This window comes from Entamoeba dispar, genomic scaffold (assembly GCF_000209125.1).
Source record: "Entamoeba dispar SAW760 scf_1105229462843 genomic scaffold, whole genome shotgun sequence".
NCBI classification, from domain to species: domain Eukaryota; phylum Evosea; order Mastigamoebida; family Endamoebidae; genus Entamoeba; species Entamoeba dispar.
In genome coordinates, this window is record NW_001855395.1 from 1 (window position 1) to 23,926 (window position 23,926).

General features: G+C 24.6%; 13 protein-coding genes across 13 annotated transcripts, besides 36 other annotated features; 7 read left to right on the forward strand and 6 right to left on the reverse strand.

The window, feature by feature from the left end:
* Positions 1–119: 119 nt before the first annotated feature.
* EDI_121870 (heat shock protein, putative) lies at positions 120–743 on the forward strand (the record flags this gene model as incomplete). The annotated part of the gene is made up of 1 exon (XM_001740267.1): positions 120–743. The coding sequence occupies one exon, from the start codon at positions 120–122 to the stop codon at positions 741–743; it is 624 nt and encodes a 207-aa protein (XP_001740319.1).
* Positions 208–269: a microsatellite.
* Positions 744–810: 67 nt separating the features above from the next.
* Positions 811–831: a sequence feature (AT_rich).
* An 85-nt stretch (positions 832–916) lies between these two features.
* Positions 917–969: a sequence feature (AT_rich).
* Positions 970–1,241: 272 nt separating this feature from the next.
* Positions 1,242–1,325: a microsatellite.
* Positions 1,326–1,334: 9 nt separating this feature from the next.
* Positions 1,335–1,649, forward strand: EDI_121880 (uncharacterized protein; the record flags this gene model as incomplete). Its single annotated transcript, XM_001740268.1, has 1 exon — positions 1,335–1,649. The coding sequence occupies one exon, from the start codon at positions 1,335–1,337 to the stop codon at positions 1,647–1,649; it is 315 nt and encodes a 104-aa protein (XP_001740320.1).
* A 55-nt stretch (positions 1,650–1,704) lies between these two features.
* On the reverse strand, positions 1,705–3,113 carry EDI_121890 (uncharacterized protein; the record flags this gene model as incomplete). Its single annotated transcript, XM_001740269.1, has 3 exons — positions 1,705–1,887; positions 1,951–2,787; positions 2,847–3,113. The coding sequence occupies 3 exons, from the start codon at positions 3,111–3,113 to the stop codon at positions 1,705–1,707; spliced, it is 1,287 nt and encodes a 428-aa protein (XP_001740321.1).
* Positions 1,908–1,938: a sequence feature (AT_rich).
* An 18-nt stretch (positions 3,114–3,131) lies between the features above and the next one.
* Positions 3,132–3,212: a sequence feature (AT_rich).
* Positions 3,213–3,498: 286 nt separating this feature from the next.
* Positions 3,499–3,533: a sequence feature (AT_rich).
* Positions 3,534–3,564: 31 nt separating this feature from the next.
* EDI_121900 (uncharacterized protein) lies at positions 3,565–6,465 on the reverse strand (the record flags this gene model as incomplete). The annotated part of the gene is made up of 1 exon (XM_001740270.1): positions 3,565–6,465. One exon carries the CDS (start codon positions 6,463–6,465, stop codon positions 3,565–3,567), a length of 2,901 nt encoding a protein of 966 aa, XP_001740322.1.
* Positions 5,728–5,749: a sequence feature (AT_rich).
* A 30-nt stretch (positions 6,466–6,495) lies between the features above and the next one.
* Positions 6,496–6,538: a sequence feature (AT_rich).
* A 121-nt stretch (positions 6,539–6,659) lies between these two features.
* On the forward strand, positions 6,660–11,933 carry EDI_121910 (uncharacterized protein; the record flags this gene model as incomplete). Its single annotated transcript, XM_001740271.1, has 1 exon — positions 6,660–11,933. One exon carries the CDS (start codon positions 6,660–6,662, stop codon positions 11,931–11,933), a length of 5,274 nt encoding a protein of 1,757 aa, XP_001740323.1.
* Positions 6,691–6,722: a sequence feature (AT_rich).
* Positions 10,198–10,249: a sequence feature (AT_rich).
* Positions 11,928–11,984: a sequence feature (AT_rich).
* A 54-nt stretch (positions 11,985–12,038) lies between these two features.
* Positions 12,039–13,022, forward strand: EDI_121920 (uncharacterized protein; the record flags this gene model as incomplete). The annotated part of the gene is made up of 1 exon (XM_001740272.1): positions 12,039–13,022. One exon carries the CDS (start codon positions 12,039–12,041, stop codon positions 13,020–13,022), a length of 984 nt encoding a protein of 327 aa, XP_001740324.1.
* Positions 13,018–13,063: a sequence feature (AT_rich).
* Positions 13,064–13,395: 332 nt separating this feature from the next.
* Positions 13,396–13,447: a microsatellite.
* Positions 13,448–13,510: 63 nt separating this feature from the next.
* Positions 13,511–15,811, forward strand: EDI_121930 (phosphatidylinositol-3,4,5-trisphosphate 3-phosphatase and dual-specificity protein; the record flags this gene model as incomplete). The annotated part of the gene is made up of 1 exon (XM_001740273.1): positions 13,511–15,811. One exon carries the CDS (start codon positions 13,511–13,513, stop codon positions 15,809–15,811), a length of 2,301 nt encoding a protein of 766 aa, XP_001740325.1.
* Positions 15,810–15,842: a microsatellite.
* Positions 15,843–15,949: 107 nt separating this feature from the next.
* Positions 15,950–16,486, reverse strand: EDI_121940 (signal peptidase complex catalytic subunit SEC11A, putative; the record flags this gene model as incomplete). Its single annotated transcript, XM_001740274.1, has 1 exon — positions 15,950–16,486. One exon carries the CDS (start codon positions 16,484–16,486, stop codon positions 15,950–15,952), a length of 537 nt encoding a protein of 178 aa, XP_001740326.1.
* Positions 16,487–16,524: 38 nt separating this feature from the next.
* Positions 16,525–16,694: a sequence feature (AT_rich).
* Positions 16,695–16,711: 17 nt separating this feature from the next.
* EDI_121950 (40S ribosomal protein S10, putative) lies at positions 16,712–17,095 on the reverse strand (the record flags this gene model as incomplete). Its single annotated transcript, XM_001740275.1, has 1 exon — positions 16,712–17,095. One exon carries the CDS (start codon positions 17,093–17,095, stop codon positions 16,712–16,714), a length of 384 nt encoding a protein of 127 aa, XP_001740327.1.
* Positions 17,096–17,162: 67 nt separating this feature from the next.
* Positions 17,163–17,246: a microsatellite.
* An 80-nt stretch (positions 17,247–17,326) lies between these two features.
* Positions 17,327–20,051, reverse strand: EDI_121960 (uncharacterized protein; the record flags this gene model as incomplete). Its single annotated transcript, XM_001740276.1, has 2 exons — positions 17,327–17,562; positions 17,624–20,051. The coding sequence occupies 2 exons, from the start codon at positions 20,049–20,051 to the stop codon at positions 17,327–17,329; spliced, it is 2,664 nt and encodes an 887-aa protein (XP_001740328.1).
* Positions 17,564–17,618: a sequence feature (AT_rich).
* Positions 18,853–18,880: a sequence feature (AT_rich).
* Positions 19,095–19,131: a sequence feature (AT_rich).
* Positions 19,251–19,271: a sequence feature (AT_rich).
* Positions 19,851–19,881: a microsatellite.
* Positions 20,052–20,114: 63 nt separating the features above from the next.
* Positions 20,115–20,178: a sequence feature (AT_rich).
* Positions 20,179–20,249: 71 nt separating this feature from the next.
* Positions 20,250–20,297: a sequence feature (AT_rich).
* An 18-nt stretch (positions 20,298–20,315) lies between these two features.
* Positions 20,316–20,415: a microsatellite.
* On the reverse strand, positions 20,316–21,572 carry EDI_121970 (uncharacterized protein; the record flags this gene model as incomplete). The annotated part of the gene is made up of 1 exon (XM_001740277.1): positions 20,316–21,572. One exon carries the CDS (start codon positions 21,570–21,572, stop codon positions 20,316–20,318), a length of 1,257 nt encoding a protein of 418 aa, XP_001740329.1.
* Positions 20,624–20,658: a sequence feature (AT_rich).
* Positions 20,943–20,984: a sequence feature (AT_rich).
* Positions 21,141–21,162: a sequence feature (AT_rich).
* Positions 21,573–21,593: 21 nt separating the features above from the next.
* Positions 21,594–21,631: a sequence feature (AT_rich).
* Positions 21,632–21,637: 6 nt separating this feature from the next.
* Positions 21,638–21,701: a microsatellite.
* A 1-nt stretch (position 21,702) lies between these two features.
* Positions 21,703–21,751: a sequence feature (AT_rich).
* Positions 21,752–21,888: 137 nt separating this feature from the next.
* Positions 21,889–21,970: a sequence feature (AT_rich).
* A 321-nt stretch (positions 21,971–22,291) lies between these two features.
* Positions 22,292–22,327: a sequence feature (AT_rich).
* Positions 22,328–22,359: 32 nt separating this feature from the next.
* Positions 22,360–23,055, forward strand: EDI_121980 (uncharacterized protein; the record flags this gene model as incomplete). Its single annotated transcript, XM_001740278.1, has 1 exon — positions 22,360–23,055. The coding sequence occupies one exon, from the start codon at positions 22,360–22,362 to the stop codon at positions 23,053–23,055; it is 696 nt and encodes a 231-aa protein (XP_001740330.1).
* Positions 22,788–22,809: a sequence feature (AT_rich).
* A 30-nt stretch (positions 23,056–23,085) lies between the features above and the next one.
* Positions 23,086–23,188: a sequence feature (AT_rich).
* On the forward strand, positions 23,159–23,917 carry EDI_121990 (3-oxo-5-alpha-steroid 4-dehydrogenase, putative; the record flags this gene model as incomplete). The annotated part of the gene is made up of 1 exon (XM_001740279.1): positions 23,159–23,917. One exon carries the CDS (start codon positions 23,159–23,161, stop codon positions 23,915–23,917), a length of 759 nt encoding a protein of 252 aa, XP_001740331.1.
* Positions 23,905–23,926: part of a sequence feature (AT_rich) that runs on past the window's edge.

Genomic DNA, 23,926 nt, shown 5'->3' on the forward strand with positions numbered 1-23,926 from the left:
TTGCAAGAATGAAAGAAAATCAAAAAGAAATTTATTTCATTACAGGAGAAAGTAAGAAAGCAGTTGAAACATCACCATTTGTAGAAGGATTTGTTAAGAAAGGAATTGAAGTACTTTATATGACAGATCCAATTGATGAGTATGCTATGCAACAACTTAAAGAATTTGATGGAAAGAAACTTGTTTGTATTACTAAGGATGGAATTAAAGTAGAAGAAACTGAAGAAGAAAAGAAAGAACAAGAAGCTAAAGAAAAAGATAATGAAGAATTAAGTAAAGTAGTTAAAGAAATCCTTGGAGATAAGATCGAAAAAGTAGTAATTTCTAATAGATTAGTTAACTCACCATGTGCTCTTGTTACTGGAGAATATGGATGGAGTGCTAATATGGAAAGAATTATGAAAGCACAAGCATTAAGAGATAATTCTATGAGTACTTATATGGTTTCTAAGAAAACACTTGAAATTAATCCAGATCATCCAATCGTTCAAGAATTAAGAAAGAGAGTTCACACTGATAACAGTGATAAAACTGTTAAGGACCTTGTTGTATTATTATTTGAAACAGCATTATTATCATCAGGATTTTCATTAGATGAACCAGCTGCATTTGCTGGTAGAATTTATAGAATGGTTAAACTTGGATTGTCCCTTGATGATAAAGAAGAAGAACCAGCAACCGAACCAGTTCCAGCTGTTGAAGAAACACCAATTGAAGATTCAAAGATGGAGGAAGTTGATTAAAGAAAAGGTGATTGAATAATTCAAAAAGTTTTAGAAAAGTTTTTAATGTTTTATTTTTAGTGTGAAGTTTAATTAAATATATTAAATTGATTTGTATAGAATGGAATTTTGGTAATTGATTAAAAATAACAACACAAGTATTATCAAAATTAATTAAAATAAAAGGTGTTAACAAAAAATTAAAATTATTGTTATTAAAAATAATATAATAATTGTTAAATAAATACAAATTAGTAAACATTAAAAACCAAGTTAATAGAAACAAAGAATTATGTTACTACTAATAGTTTCTTTAAGGTAAATATAATGAAGTAAAAGTATGCTAGTAAAATGTTTGAAATATTCGACCCATCAACAATGAGTTGATGGGAGATACTATTTCAATTTTCTTGCATCCATTACTAACTTTTTATATTGAAAGCAATTAAAAAGTAACGATGATAAGATGCGGGACAAAATTGATGAGATAAACGAGGTTTAAATATCCTAAGGGTTATTATAAAATACTAATAAAAATTAATAAAAAACTATATTTTAATAGAATAAAAAAACTAAAATAAAAAATTAAAGTAAAAAAAGATATTAAGTTCAATGAGTAATATCTTTGATCCTGATTATGAATGGACTAAAAAAACTGTTTGTCATGCAATTTTTACTATCAAATCTCTTATTTCTCCAATAGTTGGAATTATTTGTGGGATAATTGGAGTTCAAGGGTGGTTAGGATTTGCTATTTGTTTTGGATGTGTTATATTAATATCATATTTCTTTGTTGTTTATTATTCATTAGATGAACTTGATCCAGAAGTAACAATTGGTGATGCAATAAATGAAGGGCTTGGAGTTTCTTTAGCAGAATTCTTACTATTTTGGATAATTTTCTTTACTATGTTCCATTCTCAATGAGTGATTTAATTACAACCAATAAAAAGGAGGTAACAAATATTCAAAACAATTACAATTAATTGAGTGATGTTGATTTTGCAACATATTTACCAATATTGAATGTTCTCATTTTTGTTTCATGTTGATTTGGTCTATGTCTTGTGAAATAAACTGATTGTCTTTTGTTGAAGAAGATGTCATGATAGATTGGAGGGATAATCACATCATTAACTCTTCTTTTAAAACAATCACCTATATCCTATTTGTTATTCTTTATTCATTATTTTATTCATATTTAATTATATTTTATGAAATAACAAACAGTAAATATAACTTCTTTATTTTTAACCATTAGTTCGAATGTTTTGATAATATTTCCTGTTTGTTGCCCAATGGTTTGAATATCATTTTTACTTATAAGTGTTGATAAACCAAGGCATACTGCAATATTATAATTATCCATTTTTGATTCAGGACAATTTGTTATTCTTCCACAAAGTGCTAATAAATGTTTTAGAATACTTGCATTTGCCTTTGGTAATTGACATGTTAATTCACGTGTTTTATCAACCCAAACTTCTTCATTAGTACTGTTATTCATAGTAATACTTAACATTGGTTGAAGTAATGATTGAGGCCAAATAGGAGTACTTAAATCTCTTAAAAATTTTCTTATTACTCCTGAAAGATTTACCACATCAGTTGCTTGTACATCAATAACACCAATTAATTTAGCATAACTTTCTAATGACCTTGAGTCAGGGCATTGTCGAAATACTCCTTCAAGAGATCTTGGTGTAAAATAGATTCCATACATAGCTTTGAGAATAGGAAGAGGAACTTCTTCGTTTTCATTTTTTATGATTTCATCTATTTGTTGTGAATAATTAGTATTAAGTAGTTTCTTTCTTTCGTTAATAACTGACAAAACAGCAGTTTCTAATTCATTAGAGTCTTCTTCCTCCATAATTTTATTAAATTTAATCATTTGATGTGAGATAGGACTCAGGTTATTAATATATGAAGAGAGTGATTGAAATAATGAAATATTAGATATCATATTATTTTGTTGCATTGCAATATCAGGAACAGATGATATATTTTCGTCCCATGAATTTTTATTTTTTAATGAGACAGATAACTTGTCTAAAGAAGTTTCCTAAATAAAATAAGTTTTTGTTAACACTTTTTAAACTTGTTTAATAAAAGTTAACAAACGTAGATTTTAAAAACATCTATTAACACTTCATTTGTATGTGAAATTATTAAGAGTTCATGATAAATAGAAGTTAATGAAGAAGCTTTGGGGACACGAATTCTTAAATTTTCTATTTTTGTATGAAAACTTTGAATTAATGGAATTAGCGTTTTAAATGTTTGTGTTATTTGATTAGCGTTTATTGATAGTTGTTCCATTGCTTGATATTTGTTTGATCCATACCGTTCAAGACATAATTTATGTGCAGGAAGTGACCAGTCGTTCATTTAATATTCTATTAGTAGTTTTTTAAAATTTAAGTTCATAAAAATACGTTTTAAATAACAAAACATTTTATTTTATTTTTTGTATTTATATGAAAAATAGTGATTTGTGATGATTCTCTTCATCTAGTCTTTAAAAATTGAAGTTAATGGAAGAAGATATATCAACACTTAAAAATCAAATAAAATACCTTAGACAAAAAGTTCATAGGCTTGAAAGAAAAAAGGATTATAAAAAAGAATATGAAGAAATGAAAAGTAAGTATCAAATAGTTAAAGACTTAAGAATAAAATTAGCGATATCACTTTCAAAGGAAAGAGTAAAAAATGAACAGTATGAAGTAATGATAGACTATGAATCAATTATTAATCAACTCATTGCTCATTGAATTTATTTTATTTATGTGTATATATTTTTATTAACGAAATATATCTTATATGAAAATTATTTGAATTAAGTTGATATGATTTCATTGAGAGCATCTTTTCTTTCGAGGCTCATATTTTGAATACACTGTTTTGTTAAACTATCATATTTTCCTGAAACAACTGTTAGTACTTGTTTCATTCTAATAAGACTTTCTTTTGTATGAGAACAATATAAGAAGTTATCAGCAAGAATAATAAGAAGATTAGGAATGTGGTTTTGTTCTAAATTAATTAAACCATTAATATACATTAAACATAACTCATTACAGAGTTTTTCATTCTTCTTTTTAATAGGTAAATATTTTAACCATTCATTGGCTTGTTCAGGAAGTTTAAGGTCTAAAATAATTCTTCCTAACTTCCTAACTGCTTTAGATTGGACATATTCATTTGTTTCTTCTTTTACCATTTTCCATAAACTATTTAATGTTTCTTCAGAATTCTCAAATCCACGTTCAAAAGAAGCAACTAATACACTTATTGCTGCATCTCTTACAGCTATACAAGAATCATTTAACCATCTAACAATTCCTGGTGTTTTTAATCCACCATCTCTAATAGCAATTTTTAATACTCTCATCGCAACAACACGTGAAGAAGAAGACCCTTTTAACTTCTCCAAAATAATTGGATGAATATGACTTGTGTATGCACTATTCATTGAACCTAAAACAATTGATGTTGATAAAGCAGATAATAATGTTTCTGTCACTTTGCCAACTTCTCTAAATTGTTCTAAATGTTTTAAAGCAGCTGCAATATTTGACATAACAATATTACTATCTAATGGAATATCATGAGATATAATTCTTTCTAGAGTCCCTATTCCAGCAGAACATAGTCCAGCATCAAATGAATGACACCCTGAATCTAATACAGCAACAAGTCTTTGTAAAGTAAGTTCTATTTCTGGACTTCTTTGGTCTTGATATAATATAATGAATAATGAACCAGCAGCATTAATAGCAATAGAGGCAATACTAATATTAACTGATCTTGATTCTGTTACAATAATTTCAATAACTTGATTCATTACTGGAAGTAGCAATTTATGTGCTTCAGAAATTAATACAGATAAACATCCCATTGCACTTTTCTTCTCTTCAGATAATCCACTTGCATTTTTAATTGGAATTTGTATTTTACATCGTTGAAGTAAAAAAGGAAGAAATTTAGTAATAAATGGATAGAAATACTCCTTTAACAATGGAAGCATTCTTATAATAATTGTTTCTATATACCCAAGTAAGGGGTCATCCACTTTTATATTTGGTAAAGCAAGACATACATATAATTGCTCTGTTAATTTTTGGGCAAATAAAGTTAATTCTGAATTATTAAGATAGAACCCAATAATACTAATTGATTCAATAATTCTTCCACGAAGTTCAAAATATTCATAATTTGTTGGTATTTTATTTAATAATTGGAAATAACCATTTAAAAATGAGGATGCATAACGTGTAAACAATTTTTGAACTCTAGTAACAAGAAAGGATATTGCGCAAATTGCAGATGAAAGGACATGTAATTCACTTGATTGTAATAATGGTTGTAACATTGAAATGATTGACTCCATCTTTTCTTTCATTAGAGCTGTTGATGCAGAGTCAATAAAAAAAGATAAGAAATCACAAGTTCTTGCTTGAATTTTTGGAATAGGAGAATTAATATTTGTTGTTATTAACTGACATACAACAGGTTCAAAAGTACTTCTAAGTGATGGGTATGATTTAAGAACTCTATTAGCAAATACTAACACTTCATAAGTAACTCTTGGATGAAGAGAAATAATAGATAAAAATGATTGATATATTTGAGGGATAGATGCATATAATGAAGTATCTGCTGACACAATTTGTGAGACCATAAAAATAAATGATCTAGCTTGTTGCCATGTTGGGTTTGAAGGTGTTAAACTTAATACTTCTTTTGTTGGTTTATAAAAACTAAATCTAAACATAAACTCTTCTGCAGCAGAACATAAACTATCTTCTTCTTCTTTAAATTGATACCATTCAGTATTATCTTGAATTGTACAAAGCCATTGATATAAACACTGTATTGTAGGTAATAAAGCATCACCCAATGTTCCATAAGTTTCACATAAAACAGCAAGACATTCCATTGAAGGAATAGCATCACCTCCTAATAACTTTACACCTAGTAAAGCAAATGTACATGTTTGTTTTAAATAATTATTAAATAAAGCTGATGTTTCATTCATTTCACTTATAATTTCTATACAACTTTGTGCATTTAATCTATCTGTTTCCAATACACGAATTGCAGCTTCTAAAAATTGAGGATAATGTGATACTACTTCGTCAGTAAACTCTTTTCCTTCTTCTTCACAAACTTCAATGATTGATTTGTATAATTGTAATGAAGAAACAACAACAATACCAACGTCATTTAATAATTTTATTGCAGAGTTAATAGACTCACGAATGAAATCAACACTTGGTTCTGAAAATATAATTAATAACGCAACTGTAGATAATGCTATTGACCGATGTTGTGGTGATGGAAATGTAAACATTGACTTTAGTGCAGGGAGGAGTTCTGGAAATGAAGGAGAAACAGTAAATGTATCATAAAGTAATGACGAATAAGCACGAAGAAGTGCTGGAGGAGAATCACTTTGAAGGAGATGAATTAAAAATAATTTGAATTGTTGTTTTTGTTCATCAGTTAAATAATGATATAATGAGGGTTGTGCTTTGTAAAAATTACGAGATAATAGGTTTGCAGATAATAAACGTATATTAGGATCATTAGAATTAAGTGCTTGAATGTGAATAGATATTAATGTATTTGGTTGAGAAAATAATGAGTTATACAATTTTTCTGCAGTTGAACGTATTTCGTTATTTGAAGATAATAAGTTTTGAAAGAGAAGTTCAACATCCATTTGACTTTGCATGAAAATAGTGATTTGGAGTTGAACTAAAAGTTATAATAAAAAATAGTTATAAATAATAATAACAAAATTATTACATTCATTAACTCAAAGAACTAACAATTTATTTATTTTGTCAATTAATGAATCGGTTTATCTTACAAAATAACACATTTGAAGTGAGTATAGAGAAATACAAAATTTCTCCAAAAGGTACAATGACTGGTATTCAACAAGGCCAAATCGTTCAAATTTTAAAAAAAAATAATAAAATAATATTTGAACCATATGATGAATTTGAATGGTTTTTATTTAACGGAAATGAAATGGTTGTTTTAAGAAAAGGAGGGATTATTAGCATTGCTGATGATAAAACAGCTCCTTCCCCATTAATGAAATTAAATGATTTTGAAGATATTTCAATTTATTCATATAAAGAAATTTTTGTTGTTATTGTTAAACAACATAATACTGTTGAATGTTTTATTTTTCATAGTCTAAGACAAAATAGATTGAAACCTTTATATAATGTAAAATCTATTACTATGAAACAAAATTGTTTATTTGTATTAAAGGAAGACGGTGAATTATTTTGTATTGATTGTTTCATTGAAGGAAGGTCAATGTCTTATCATTTTAACTTAAAAGATATTGGACTTAAAGAACAAGATTTAGAAGGTAATGTAAAAATAGAAGTGAAAAATAATCTTTTAGAATATTGGGTTATAAATAAGAACGGAATTAGAATATGTCAAATTAATGGTAGTATTCCTTTTCGTCAAGAAAATTCTATTGAAGAAATGGAACATCTTTACGATCCTAAAGATTTTCAGTTAATTGGAGATAATGATGAACTTGATGATGAATATATTCCTTATTCTATTCAAACATATCTTCAAGACTATGTCACATTATCAATACAATATTCAAATAATCCTGTAGGAGAGTGGATTGATATGAAAAATCAAATAGAAAATGTTGATATTGATAATAGAATAATTCAAATTATTACACCAAATAACAAACATCAATTAATTAATTTAAACACTCATAATACAACTATTGAATGTGAAAAATTATTGTATTTAAAAGGAGATAAATTTAAATTTATAGGAATTGAAAATAATCAAACTATTCTATATTATATTAAATCTATAGATATTCTACAACCTCTTGCAATGGGTGGGTTTAACTATATAATCAATCAATTAAAACAATTAAACAATATTTCAATTAATTTTACTACTAAATTAGTATCAAGCATTAATGGAGAAAATGATAAAGATATTAGTGAATGTATTAATCAAACACCTTATCAAGAACTTATTGATAGTATTAACATTATTGAACAATGTATTGGAACAGGAGATTCTCTTAACATTATTGTTAAAAGAGCATTAGAATTAGGAACATTAATAATGAAACGAATCATCAAAGAAGACAAAACAAAAATGTATGATAAAAACATTCAGAAATTTATTAGAAAGATAGTTGATAGTAAATGCCCAATAAGAAAAAGTTTTAATGAAGAAAGTCAAGAAGAAAAAAAATATGAAAAACCAATTATTCAAATAAATAATAAAATAAGTGACATTGGAAAAAAACAAATGATAAAAATGTTATATTCTCTTAAAATAAGAGAGGCTATTAAAATGGGATTAATAAGTGGATATGAAAATATTTGTGAAGAACTAGAATTTATTAAACAAAATACATGTAATACATTAATATTAAAAGGGTCTATACTTGCGTTAAAAGAATGTGGAATGAAAGTTGATGAATTGTTTATGTCATTTGATAAAAAAGTTCCTAGTATTGGATTATTTAAAGAACAACACATTAATGTTGTTGAATGTATTAAACAAATAATTTTAAGACGTAAAACAATTATTGCTGAGAATGAAAATACAAGAATTGAATTACAAAAAATTAAAGAAAATAAAATGAATGAATTAAATGAACTTATGGAAAAGAAAACACAATACTTAGATGAAATATCAGAAAATGGAAATAATGTTAATAATGAAATAAGTGAAAAACTTAATTCAATGAATATAATAATTCAAACATTACAAGAAGATATCGAAGAAATTGCAAACCAAATTAAATTAATTATTCCATTAAAAATTGAAACCTTAGAATTACCACAATTACCAGAGTATTATTCTGGTTGTAAAGAAGAACTATTATGTCCATTAGAATTTATTGAAAAAAATGATTTACTTGATATTATGATGGAAATGAGGATTATTCCATTATCTAAAGAATTTAAAAATAAACACTTTCCTTGTGTTGAATATCAAAAAAGGTCTTTTAAACATTTTTTCACTCCAGTTACTTCTATTGAATATATTCCTTTCTATGAACTTTATCTAGACCAAATTAAACCTCTTAATGAGTGGATGATGGAAATGGAAGATATAAATACAAAAGAATGTATTACATTTGATGAAGAAAAACTCATTGAAAATTTAAAGAGTATTACTTCAATATCAAATAATGAAAATATTGATATCATTGAGTTATATAAAATTAAATATCAATACCACCCATCAGGTAAATACAATACATCATATCAACAAATAAAGCCATTTAAAATAAATACTTTACCATTAATAGAATGTATTCAAAATAAAGATATTATAACTTGTTTTATTTATTCTTATACTAACAAAAAAATTAATCAATTAATTGAAGTTCTTAATAACTTACCTATTACTACTGAAACAATAATATTAGAAGAAATTTTAACCCATTCTTACAATAAAAGAAAAGAACAATATAAATTACCACTGAATTATCCATCTCATAGTTCTTTATTATCTGATGAATTCCAAGTATATGGATTTTTTAATAATAAACAACTTCCTGAACAATTTTATAAAGACTTATTCAATAGAAATATACCAGAAATATTATACTTCTTTGATATGAATCAATTAGATATTCCTTCCACTGATGAATCACCACAAATGTATCACCTGTCTATAACTCAAAATTATCATAAGGAATATCCACTTTTATTGGATATTTGGGATTCAATATCATTGGAAGAATATTTAAAAGATTTTGGAATAATAGGAGAAATTGTTTCTAAGTATCATTTAGAAAAAGTATTATCAAAAGTTTTCTGTGAATTTATTCGATGTGCTTATCATAGAACAAGAGAAATTGCTAAAATAAAAGCAACAACTATAAATAAATTAATTACAGAAAAACCAGAATTGATACAACCATTAAAAAGTATTATTAAAGATTGTAGTAGTATACTAGGTATTGAAGATTTACTTCCTTTAGGAGAGTATTGTCAAATGGTTAAAGGATTAAATAAAAATTCAATTCTTATTAAAGCTGAAATAGAATGTATTAAACGAGGAGTAAACAAAAATAAAATAAAAACCACAAAAGATATTATTCAATTTTTATTAGAAAAGAATAGTAAATTACTTGATGAATTAATTATGTCGTGTGATGATGATGAACAATTTTATGCATTATTTGAAAAGAATTATAGAAAAATGAAGAAAAGTAAAATAACATTATATCCTATTAACATATTAAATGAAATGAAAGGTATTAAACAAAATTATAATGAAATTTATATTGACACTCATACTATTCAACAATGGAAGGTATATATTGAAGAAATTAAACAGTTTAAAGGAGATAAGAGTTACGTTATTAATCATTTTAAATACTGTTGTGAATTAATACACAAACATAAAGAATGTGCTGTAGAACAACTTTGTTCTATTCTTTATTTATTATACAATGAATTATTTAAAATAACATTAAATCAAATATATAAGTTAGAAGCAGAAAAATATAATCATAATTCTTTTAATAATTGTCTTATTGTTTTAGGAATTGATGGATGTTCTTATGTAAAAAAAGTATTAAGAATTGCTATGAATGGATCAATGACAAAAGATTTATTCAATTTATCATCAACAAAACTTGGAAGAATGAGTGTTAATATTGGAAGTTTTAATGGACAAAAAAATATTTTTATTGAAAAAGAAAGTGATATAAATGAATTTACTCAAGCAATGGAAAATATTAAATCATACCAACACACTTCAGCTAGAATTCAATTGTTTCATGACATTATGAGAGATTTTCCAATTAGAAGAGATATTATGGACATGGCATTAACAAATTATAATACTGCTATATTAAAACTATTTAATCAATTCCTTCAAAAAGAATTTTTAGAAATGTTAGATGATACAGAAAAATGGGATGCATTATTTAAATATATTGGAGTACTTAAATATGTTGAAATGGTTGAAGATGAATCTATTATTCAATTAATTTTACCTATTTTATTTAAAGCGTCAAAAGAAATTAATATAATTAAAATTCATGGGTGGTCAACAACAATTGTTAATGAAATTGTTGGAATGTTTAATGATAATAAAATGGTTGCAAGAGAAGTTCTTAAATTAATGGATAATGTTCATGATCTTCATCTAATATCAGAATTACTTGTATTTGTAATATTTGCTGCTAGAAAATCAAATGATGGAGTATCTATTAAACAGGCTATTCAAATATGTATAAACCACATTGATGGATTTATTAATAATGATGTATCTGATATAATAAGATTACTGTCAAGAACTGATACATTTAATGATGTTCTTATAAATAAAGAAAATATTTATTCGTATCTTCTTAAACAAATGATAGATGGTAAATTGTCATTTAAAAATTTAATTCCAAATAATGATTCTAAACTTAATCCAGTGAATGTTTTCTTCTTTAGCGATGCATTAAATCAAATTATCCATGAAACTCCTTTAAGTGTATGGTTAAAAAATAAAAATGAAATAGTTGATTGTTTTATGTATATCAAAGAATTCGAACAAGCAGCCTATTTTCAATACTTAATTGGAATTACTTGTATTGATAAACTTGTTGATCAAATTAAAGAAAATACTGAATTCCCTGAAAGAATGGATGAAATTTTATCAATTTCATTAGAATGTTTTGCTGGTTCACTGGCATTTTTCTCAACAACACTAAACAATGTTTGGGCAAATAAATGTACAAAACAAATATTATGTATTGTTCTTCAAATGGTTTATAATAACGTTCAAGTTATTGGATTAGACCCATTAGAATCAAAAGAATTACTTTGCTATTTTAATAACTTTGAAGACGCCAATATCTTTGCTCAAGTTTATGATTTAAATGAGAAATCAAAATGGGCAGCTGCACTAATGCAACAATGTGTGATAATGGGTAATTTAGATTATTTAAAAGAATGGACAGAATATTATGAAATGGATATTAGAACTTATGACTCGTTATTAGAATTTATGCAAACTGATAACCATCCATCAAATAAAGAAAGATGGGAAAAATTCTTTGAGACGATCAACGCAATGTTCCCGGAAATGACAAAAGAAACAAGACATGAAAAAACAATTGTTGACCTTATTAGACAAACACCATTAAAATTACATCTTTTTATTCAAGAGAATTAATTATAGTAAATTATAATTTTTTTTAATAAAATAATAAAAATAAAAAAAAAAGAACTCAAAAGAATTCTAACAAGAAAAAACCTTCAAAAAGAAAAAGAAGATAGAATGGAAGAAACTGCACGTATTAAATCATTTCTTAAAGTCATAGATGAACCTATTGTTAATATAAAAAAATTAATGAAATTAAGTTGGCATGGAATACCATTCAGTATTAGATATATTATATGGAAATATTTATTAAGATATATCCCTGTTGAAAATAAACGAGTTGAGTTAGTATTAAAGAAGAAAAGAAATGAATATGAGTCTCTACAGAAAATGTTATCTTTTGAAGCAACAGAAATCGAATTAAAAACAAAAAAACAAATTAAATTAGATTTAGTAAGAAGTACTACTGAAGTTCCATTTTTATTTCATGAGAAAGCACAAGAAATAATGGAAAGAGTATTATTTTTATGGGCATTAAGACATCCTGCAAGTGGATATGTTCAAGGAATTAATGATCTTATTGTTCCATTATTTGTAGTGTTATTACAAGAATATTCTCCTTTAAGAGAAAAAAATGTTTTTGATGATGTTTTAGAAGATGATTTAAAGAAAGTTGAAGCGGATTTATATTGGTGTTTATCTTTATTACTTGAACATGTTCAAGACCATTACACAAGTAACCAAAGTAAAATATTTGAACAGTTAGCTTCTATGAAACAATTAATTATTAAAATAGACCAACCATTAGCAAGTCACTTTGAAGAGAATAATGTTGAATGTTTTCAATTTGCATTTAGATGGTTCAATTGTTTTTTGTTAAGAGAAATGTCTTTAGAAAAAGGATTGCGTTTTTGGGACACTTATCTTTCAGATGAAGATGGTAATGGTTTCAGTCAATTCCATTTATATGTATGTGTTGCAATAATTGAAAAGTATTCTTCTAAATTAATGAATATGGAATTCGCTGAAATTATGCAATTTTTACAAAACCTTCCAAGTGAAGAATGGACTAAGTGCGATGTGGACGCTTTGTTATCTGAAGCATTTATCTTATATAAAAGGTTTTCATCTCCAGACACTCATTTACAACTTTCTCATTAATTCATATTATTTTTTTTTAATTTTAATTTTATAAAAAATTAGCATTCAAATAACAATTTTCTTCTTTTTTATGTTATTTTATCTCTTTAATCATTCAATGTTCTTCTTTTTTTGGGTTGTTTCTTTTTCATATTATAATCTTTTCTCTCTTTTATATCACTATTATTGTCTTTGTTTTTCTCAACTCCTTTAAGAGAACTTCTTTAAGAGAGTTTGTAAAGAAACTTCTTTTTATAACAAATTTAAATACAAACTTATAATATGCTTAAAATATAAAAAACTATCTATTAAAACCTAAAAATAGAACAATCTAATAATAAAACACTGATTTGATAGAAAAGTCTTGAATGGAGGAAATAGAAAAACTATATTTTAATAATAAAAAAACTATAAAAATAAAAAGAAAGAAAAAATTGAAACAAGAAAACTCTACAAGAAGAACTGAATAAGAAACTAACTCTAAATATTTTATAGTTATAAAAGAATCAATGGCGAATGTCCTTAGAGAAGCTGTTTCTAAAGCCAAAAGAAGATACCAACAATTTGGATTTGATTTAGATCTTTCATATATTACACCACGAATTATTGCTATGGGATTTCCAAGTGAGAAATTTGAAGCTGCATATAGAAATCCGTTAGTTGATGTGTTACAATTTTTTGAAACATTCCATAAAGGACATTATAAAGTGTACAATTTCTGTAGAGAAAAACCGTATGATGGAGAACATAAAATTAAAGGAGAATATGAATATTTTCCATTTGATGATCATAATGCACCAGAATATCAAATTATTCCACAACTTTGTAAAGATGTAGATGATTATTTAAAAGCGGATGAAAGAAATGTTATTGCACTTCATTGTAAAGCAGGAAAAGGAAGGACAGGATTAATGAGTGCATGTTTTTTGGTTTATATGCTTGATTCATTAAATGCACATGAAGCGATTGATTTTTATGGAACAACAAGAACATTTAATAAAAAAGGAGTTACGATTCCATCACAACTTAAATATATTAATTATTGGAGTGCGGCATTAAAATATAGATTTAATATTGGAGAAAGAACAGTTAAAATGGTTAAAATTGAAATGACACCAACACCAAGAATTGGAGAAGAAATTTTTGTAAAAGTATCAACATTTAATGAATTTGTATGTGAAAAATCACTTACAAATAATAGAAAATTAACATTTAAACCAGCTAAAGATTCAAAAAATAAAATGAAAGAAGAAGAAGCATTAAAATTATATGAAGAAATATATGGAGAATTAAAAGAAGAAAAAGGAACAGTTAGTACAAGAGAAGCTATTTGTGCATGGGATTGGAAAATGAGATGTATTGAAGGAGAAGATAGATTTGGTACAGATGGAAGTTCATTTCCAATTGATCCAGTTACTATTCATGGAGATATTAAATTAGAATTTACAACGTCTAAAGGAGGAATATTTAATATTTGGTTTAATACATGGTTTATTCATGATAATAAACTTGAATTTTCTAAAATGGAATTAGATAAAGGATTTAAAGATGATAAACAATTAGCACCTAATTTTAAAGTAGTATTATATTTTGAAGATGTTACTACTGCACCAGCAGGAGAACAAGAAATGCCAGTTTGTCAAGTTGGAATTAGAACAGATATTCCAGAAGATGTTACAGATCCTAGTCAAGTTCCACCAAAACCTGTTAGTGTTGCATGTGATCCTAATGTAAATGCAGCGGAATGTTTATTAATAGAAACAGAATCAGTAGAAAATGCAAAAAGAGTTAAAGCACCAACATGGTATCCAATTTATCATACATCATTAAATTTTAAGAATTTTGAAAGAATAGTAAATCATAAAATTCAATTTCCAGTTCAAAGAGAATTTTTTAATATAAATCCAGAATTAGATGTAGTTAAAGAAACAAGTAGAGAACCATTAGAAGTAGCAAGATCAGTATTATATTCTATTATTCAATTATATTTAAGAAGTGGATTTTATGGAAGAGTATTAGATTATCATATTGAATTAATAATGTTAGATAATTTAGAAGGAGTAAAATTATTTGAACAACAAGCATCTGAATTAGCAGTAATTAATTTAGATAAATTAAAAACAGGAGAACATGAACCATTTTGGATTAATATATATCATATTATGTTATTACATGGATTATTATATTGGAGACATAGACCAAATATTGAATTTAAAGATATGATTAGTAATTTTAAGAAATTTGCATATAAAATAGGAGGAATATGTTATACATTACATGAAGTTCTTATGGGATGTTTAAGACAACCATGGCCAAAAGATTCATCAATAGATAAAGTTGTTATTTTTGATGATAGTAATCCAAAATCAAAATATGTAATGAAAGAAGCAGATAAAAATCTTGGATGTTTACTTTCATTTGGTACAACAACATCACCAGGAATATGGTTATATTCAGTTGAAGATTTTGCACAACAAAAAGAAATTGCTATTAATACATATTTAAATAGACAAGCAGCAGCATTAGCAACTAAAAAAGAATTTTATTTAATGGGAAATATGAAAATGTTTGCAAAAGATTATGGAGGAGAAAGTAATATGAAAAGAGAATTATTAGCAAGACATGGAGTTGGAGAACATGAAATTAAGAAATGGAGTTTAAAATATCAACCTGAAGATAGAGAAAATAGAATTATATTAGATCATTTAATTGCACAAAATATAGTAGTAACACATCATCCAATTAATTTCCTTGGGCAATGTCATTTATTTAAATATGAAAAACCAAGTGTTAAAGACCCAAAAGCTTAAAAAAAAAAAGAGAAAAAGAAAAATAAGAAAATATGAATTTAATTAATGAAAGGTTTTATACATTTATATAATACTTTCTTTTAATAAAGTTTGTTTTTAATAGAAAAGAAGAAAAATAAAAATGTAATTCATTTTGATTTATTGATCTTTGTTTAATAAAACACTGATTAATAATAACCCAATAACTGTCCATTTAAGAAGTGGATAATCAGTTAATGCAATTGTAATCATTCCTACATATGGAACATGAGCATAAGATTTTCCAATAATTTGATGTGGTTTTAACCATAAAGGACCTTCATATAATCCTCTATCATCAACTGGATTATTATCTCCTTTAGTCAAAAAACGAACATCACCTTTAGTATCTTTATGAATTTCTATTACTCTATGAATGATTGGAATTCCTTTAGATGGTAAATTATAAACAATAATATCACCTATTTGAATATTATCAACTCCACCTCTATTTGTTAAAAACATTAAATCACCTCGTTTAAATCCTGGTTCCATAGAACCACTTAATATAACAACAATTGGTGCTTCTGTAACAAATAAAACACAAAGTGTTTTCCACATTATTACAGCTGATGCAACAATTAATCCAAATTGAGCAATATTTTGAATAATTAATCTAGGGCTCATAGACCTAAGAGATTGAATAGGAGCAAACATTTTAATTAGGTACAACTGAATATTAAGTTTTATCTATGAATATATTAAAAAAAAAAAGAATTATAATTTCTTTTTATTATTCAAAATAAAATTTCTCTCTTTTATTATATTTTATTGATTTTTTATTAATTAATTATCTTATTATATATTAAGAAAAGATAAAAAAATATTCTTTTAAAGAATTAAAAAAGAAATAAAATCAAAATTACCAACTTAAACTTTCATTTATTCAGCTTTTTTCATTTCTGGTTTCTTTCCTGCATTGAAATCCCTCTTAAGCTTTCTTTCTCCTTGGATTTGTTTAGCTTCTTCACGAACAGCTGTGTGAACAGTTTGTTTAAGAGTTGATGGAACAGCATCTTCTGGAAGAGCAAGTTTTTGTCTAAGATAAGCAATTCCTTCATCATTAAGTGTCCAATAAAGACATCTCCAGTTGCAAGTTTCTTTAACACACTTTTTAGTGGCAAGACCTTTCATTAACATAAAGACTTGAAGGTTTGGAATACCAAATACTGGATGGAGACAAACAAAATCTTTATGGCAAACAATACATCCATCGTTGAAAAGTTGTTTATAAATGGCGATGATATCCTTGGTAGCAATTCTCATCTTAACTGACTCTTCCCAACAGTTCTTTTTTTCAGTTTTCTTTTTTAATTCCTAGGGTTCTTTACTATTTTTTATTTCTATTTTACTATTTTTTCTACTTTTTTTACTATTCTTTTTTTCTTTTGTTTTTCTTTTTTATTTTTTTTTTCTTCTCGTTATATATAACAACAATTTTAAAAAAAAACCTAATTTTATGTTTTATTGATAATGTTTTTAATTTTTTGTTAATAGTTAATGTATACTTTCTCGTGAATCACTTCCACTTTCTCCACCTTTTATTTGTTGTGGAGGAATATACTTTACTGAAACAGAACTCGACCGTCTTGGAGTTGGTGAATTATTTAATACTGATGATTTAGGTGTTTTATTTTCTTTATGTTTAATTTGTTTTTTAGGATCTCTTGAACAAATTTTATCAACCCAATTATTAAAGTTAACACAATTATTATGAAGAATTGTATTACAATCTAAAATATAAATATTTATTTATTAATGATTAATTAAAGAGTATTAAAAAAAAAAACAAACATTCACATAATAATCCTTGTTTTAAATGTACTTTTCCTTTACATTTACTACAAATACCTTCTTCTTTATTATTAACAAGATATGAATGTCTATAATATCCTGTAACTAATGATTTAATTTCACTACCAGATCCAAAGAATAATAAATAATTTGAAAGATGTTTTTCAGGATTTTCAATATTAAGAATACATCCACCAACTAATTCACTACTACCAATTGTAGCGACATTATCTAATTTTAAATCAGTATTATTAATAACTTTAACAGATCCATTTCCACAACATACCCAAACATCATTAATAAATGGAGTAAGTGTATTAGGTTTATTTACTTCAAATGTAATTGGTTGTTTTCCTTTTTGAATAACAGTAATACAATCTTTTGTATTTGAAGCAATATAAAGAGAATTATGTAATGCTAAAATATTTGATACAGGTATTTTTCCAATTTCTTTTATCATTGTAAATTTACTTTTTGGAGATGGTGGAAATTCTGTTTTAAAAACACCACCAATAGTACCAACATGTAACATTTTTTTTAAAACACATGCACTTGTAATAAATGATGGAATTTTTAATTTATACCATTTAAATTTCATTTTTTTACCAAATTCAATAATAGCAAAATCTCCTTGTTCTGAAAGAATCCAAACAATATCATCTTTTTCTGATCCAATTTCAACAATTCTTGAAGATAATGAAAGATCACATTTAACTTCATTTTTTATATCTTTATCATAAACATTTATTGTTCCATTTTCACTTCCACAAATTACTTTATTTTTTATTGAATAAACTGCAGATATTCTCCATTGTAATGTAATATTTGTTATTTCCATACAATCCATACTATTAAATGTAGATATCATACTTTTATTTCCTTCTACTTTTTTACATGCCCAAATAGTTCCATTAACTTCCCAAACATGTGTTATTATATTCATATCATCTTTTGGTGATACAATATCTTCTTTTTCACTTTGATTAACTTTAGCAATTAATTCATCAACATCTCTTGCTGCTTCTCCAGTACTTGACATTGTATCTTTATCTCTTGGTGGTTCAGTACTAGAACTAAATGGTGAACTTTTTGTTGATCCAATATTTATCATTAATGGTGAATAAACTCCTGAAAATTCACTTCCTCTTCTTATTTTACGTGATATAGTTGTTCTTGATGATGAAATAATACCATCATCTCCTAATTTTATTGGAGATATATCTTTTTTCTTAAATTTATCATTAAATAAATAAATTTCTCTAAGAACTATATCATAATTTTTTAAATTTTCTGGTAATTTTTCTTGAAAAGAAGAATGACTTTGAGTAGAAAGATAAAGTTGTTCTATTGCTACTTTTGTTGTATATCCATATTGAATAAATGTTGGATTTAATATTGAAATACATTTATTTTGAATATGTAAAAACATTAATCTATGATAAAAATGATCTTTCATTAATTCTTCAATTTCATTAATACTATTATTTAATTCATTAATATTATTTAATGATTGAATTGTAGTAAATAATGATTCACAATATGATTTTAATACTGAACTTTCATTACTTTCTGATTTAAATGATAATCCTGATAATCCACTTCCTCTCTTTTTTAATGTTTCATTTTCTTTTTTAATTTTTTTATAATTCTCATTTAATTCTTCAAATCTTTTATTTAACTCATCATAATCCTCTATTAATTTTTCACTTTTTTTAATTTGTTCTTTTGTTGAATCTTTTTCTTGTTTAAGTAATACAATATCTTGATTTAAACTTAATACTTTCTTTTCTAATAATGATTGTTGCATTCTTAAATCTTCTTTTTCTGTATCTACATTTTTTATAAGTATAGCGTCAGTAACTTTTGTTCCATCAAATAATACTCTGAATGTCATTTCTAATTCTGATGGTACAACTCCTCCATTAATTATTTGTCCTTGTAATGTATGTAATTGTTTAATAGTTTCTGCATGATTTTTTCTTTCTTCTTCAATTTGTGTAACAAGATCTTCACGTTCATTTTTCATTTTAGTCATTTCAGCAAGTATTTTTTTCATACTATTAGCAGATTGTAATACTTGTTCTTTTCGTGTTTCATTTAATTGTGTTGCTTCATTTAATTTATGTGTTAAATCTTTAATTTTTCTTTCTAATTCTTCTTTTTGTGCAATAGTTGTTCTTTTTAATTCTGAATATTCTTTAATAATATTTTCAAGCATTTCTCTTGTATCATCATCATCAGTATCATCATCATCGTCAGTTCTACTTTCTTCACTTTTTTGACTATCTACACTTTTAGAATCTGAATAACTATCACTATATGATTCATCATTACTATATTCTCCATTATATGAATCTACTTGTGATTCAGTATCACTAACTTCATTTCCTTTTGTCTTTTCTATTTTCTGGTTTTCTTTAATGCTCATTCTTTCCTTATATTTACTTTTTCAAATGAGTTCCTTCTTTTGTTTTTTTTTTTTTCAATTACCTAATTAATAATATTAATTATAATTTATTTATTATTTTTGATAAATTGTTTATATTCTTAAAAAACTTGTTTTTCTCTCTCCAAACTTTCTAAAAATCTTGTTTTTTACTACTTTATTGTTTTTATAATTCCTTTCTTTATATTATTTTTAAAATAAAAAAACAAAAATCTTATTAAAATAAATCCTTTTTATAACATTAAATTATTCTTCTTCATCCTCATCATTATATACTTCTACTTCTACTCCATTTGATTTATCTTCTTTTTCTTCATTTCCATCATAATATCTTCCATTTTCTTCTGAGGGATTCATGTAATTAACTAATTTTAAGATATCTCGAGTTAATTTACAAGATAAACAAGGTGCTATAATAGCAAATCCATGAATTAAAATTAAAACAATTAAAATAGGAATAAATGCACATGTCCAATAATAATTATGTCTACTTCCAATATTTAATCCAATTAAAAATGTTTGAAGAATATAAAAACTATATTTAATCCATGCCCAAATAATAAATTTAATATTAAATTTTTCTAATATTGATCCTGAAAAGAATGTTGTAATTTTAATATTAGATAATGTTTCTTCTAATGCTTTAATAAAAAGATAAATTGAAAAAATACAAGTAGCTGCAATATATTCAGGTTCTACTTCATTTATTTTTTTAATATATTGTGAATACCATAAACAAGATATAAAACCAAGTAAAATACTTGATTTAATACATTTAAATGTTACATTTTTAGTAATTTCATAACAAGATTGTTCATATTTATGTTTTATTTTTTTACCTTCTGAATTCATTGTTATAATATTATTTGGTTCAAAAAATTGTTTAATAGTAATTATAAAATCAAAAAATATAAAGAAGAATGCTGGAACTAAAAGATTTCCCCAATGTGTATTAATACTATCATCCATTCCAATTGAAATAAAAATAATTGTTAATAAAAAACTTACCCATTTTATAAATGAAAGAATTTTATTTAAAAATCCTTCTACAAATAAAGATGTTAAAATAGGTAATAAAATATAAATATATATTGGTATTTCAATATATGCAAAATACCATGTTTTAGGAACATCTAATCTAATTAAAAACATTATAATCCAAACATCAAATAATCCTACTATTATTATTAATAATGGAATTGAACAACATGAAATACAATTTAAACATAATGATATTTGACAAATTAATTCTTTATATTCAAAAATAGTATATCCAAATAAATCATAAACTCTTTTATTTCTATAATTTGATAAAAAATTATATGCATCAGTAATTTTTTGAAATTTTTCAGCTGCATCTTCTTCTTTAGATTTATCAGGATGATATTGTAATGCTAATTTACGATATGCTTTTTTAATATCTTCTTCATTTGATTTATTTTTTAATCCAAGAATGGCATAAAAATCTTTTGGATCATTAAAATCAGGTGTGTATTCATCCATTCTTTTTGTTTTTAAAGAAACTTTTATTTAATAAAGATATTATTTGAATATATTTTTATCATTTATTTATTATATTTTATTATACTTTTATTCTATTTTTTTTTTTTTTTTTAATTTTTTATTATATTTCTTAATTATTAATTTTTAGGTTTTTTTTTTTTTTAAATTTCATTTTATTACCTTATAAAGTATTTAACTCTATTTGAATACTAAAAGAATAATCATTTAAATTTAATTTATTTCTACAAATAATCTTCTTCTATTAAGACAATTCTTTCTCAAAAGATATTCTTTTGTTTTTTATTTTACGTTAATCATATTTTAAATTTTGAAATAAATATTATTCTTATTTTATAAGAAAAGGAGTTTTAATAAAATATATTATACTATATATTTTTCAATTTACTTTTCATTTTATGGTTTAGTTATTGATTGGATTGTTATAAACAAAAACGAAAGATCAAAATAATAATCAATCTTGTTCAGATTAAGGGAAAATAAAGATAATTCTAATTAATGAAAAAGTCAAAAATATGTTTTTCTCTTTTATTATGCTTCAAAAGGATAAAAGTCAAGAAAAATTTATTTGTTTTCAACAAAATAGAAAACTCAAAATAAAATTAAAGATGGAATAATCTAATCAATTGAAAATTCGGCATTTTAATATTCTCTCAGCATTAAAAGTCGACATTAAAGTTATTGTAAATATCGTGGTTACCAAATAAATAAAAATGAAAATATAATTAATTTAAAAAGAGTCTTAGTTACAAAGAACTTCTTTAATCACATGAACCGACCAATATTAATTAGTATTCTTTCAGATACACATGGGTTACATGAAAAAATAAAGATTAGACCATGTGATTTTTTAATAATTTGTGGAGATATAAGTAAAAGAGGAAAAAAAGGATCATTAAAAGGATTTAAAGAATGGTTAAATAATGTTCCAGCAGATAATATTATTTTAGTTTTTGGTAATCATGAAAAGAAAATTATTAAAGAATTAAAAGAATGGTTAAAAGATATACCAAAATTATATATTCTTAATGATTCAATTCAAATAATTAATAATATTCAATTTCTTGGATTTTCTTTTCCAATAAATGAAGATATTGTTGAATGGGTAAATAATACTGTTATTAAAGAATTACCATTAATTATTATTAGTCATGAACCACCATATGGAATACTTGATCTTAAACAAACAAATAGTACAAAAAATAATAAAAAATATAAACATGGTGGTTCTAATATACTTCTTAAATATATTATTTCATTACAACCACAACTTTGTTGTTTTGGTCATTGTCATTATTCTACAGGAACAAAAAGATATGGAGAAACATTATTTGTAAATGCAGCTATAGTAAATGAATTTGGACAACTTAGTAAACTTCCTAAAGAATTAATTTGTTTTAATAAATATTTCTTTGATGCAGTTTGGAGTGATTCTGTAAAGGATAGATATTTTCTTTTTGAATAATGAATGTTTTGATTAATATTTTTAATTGGGATTATAATTTTTCTTTTTTTTTTTGAAAAGAACTTAATATTAATTATTTCATATTAATTGAATTAAAATTAAAATGAATAATGAAAATATATATTATTTATTTCTTCTTATAATGTTGATAATTGGATTTATTGTATTTATTTTACTTCATTATATTACTGTTGGATATGGAATGTTTCAAAATAATAAATGGGGATTAACAATAAACAATAAAATTGGATGGTGTGTTATGGAAATAGTATCAATGATTGGTATAATTATCTTTTATATTTATTCTTCTATGAATGAAATAATTCCAATGATTTCATTAATTCTTTTTATAATTCATTATTTTAGAAGAAGTATTATTTTTCCATTAAGAATATCAAAAGGAGGAAAAATGCCTATTATCATAATGTTAATGGGAATGTTATTTAATTTATGTAATTGTTATGCACAAGCAGGATGGTTATTTTTTTATCATCCACCATATTATTATTTAAGATGGTTTAATACTCCACAATGTTATTTTGGGTTGTTATTCTTCTTTATTGGAATGGTAATTAATATTCATTCTGATGAAATAATAAGAAGTCTTCGTAAAGAAGGAGAAACAGAACATAAATTACCTCAGGGTGGATTATTTAATTATGTTACTTCAGCTCAATATTTTGGTGAATTAGTTGAATGGTTAGGTTTTTCTATATTTACATTATCTCCAGGTGCTATTTTATTCTTTTTCTGGACATTTGCTAATCTTACACCAAGAGCAAGAAGTATCCATCTAGCTTATAGAAAAAAGTTTAAAAACCAAGTTGGGAAAAGAAAGATTTTGATTCCATTTATTTATTAATCAAAAAAA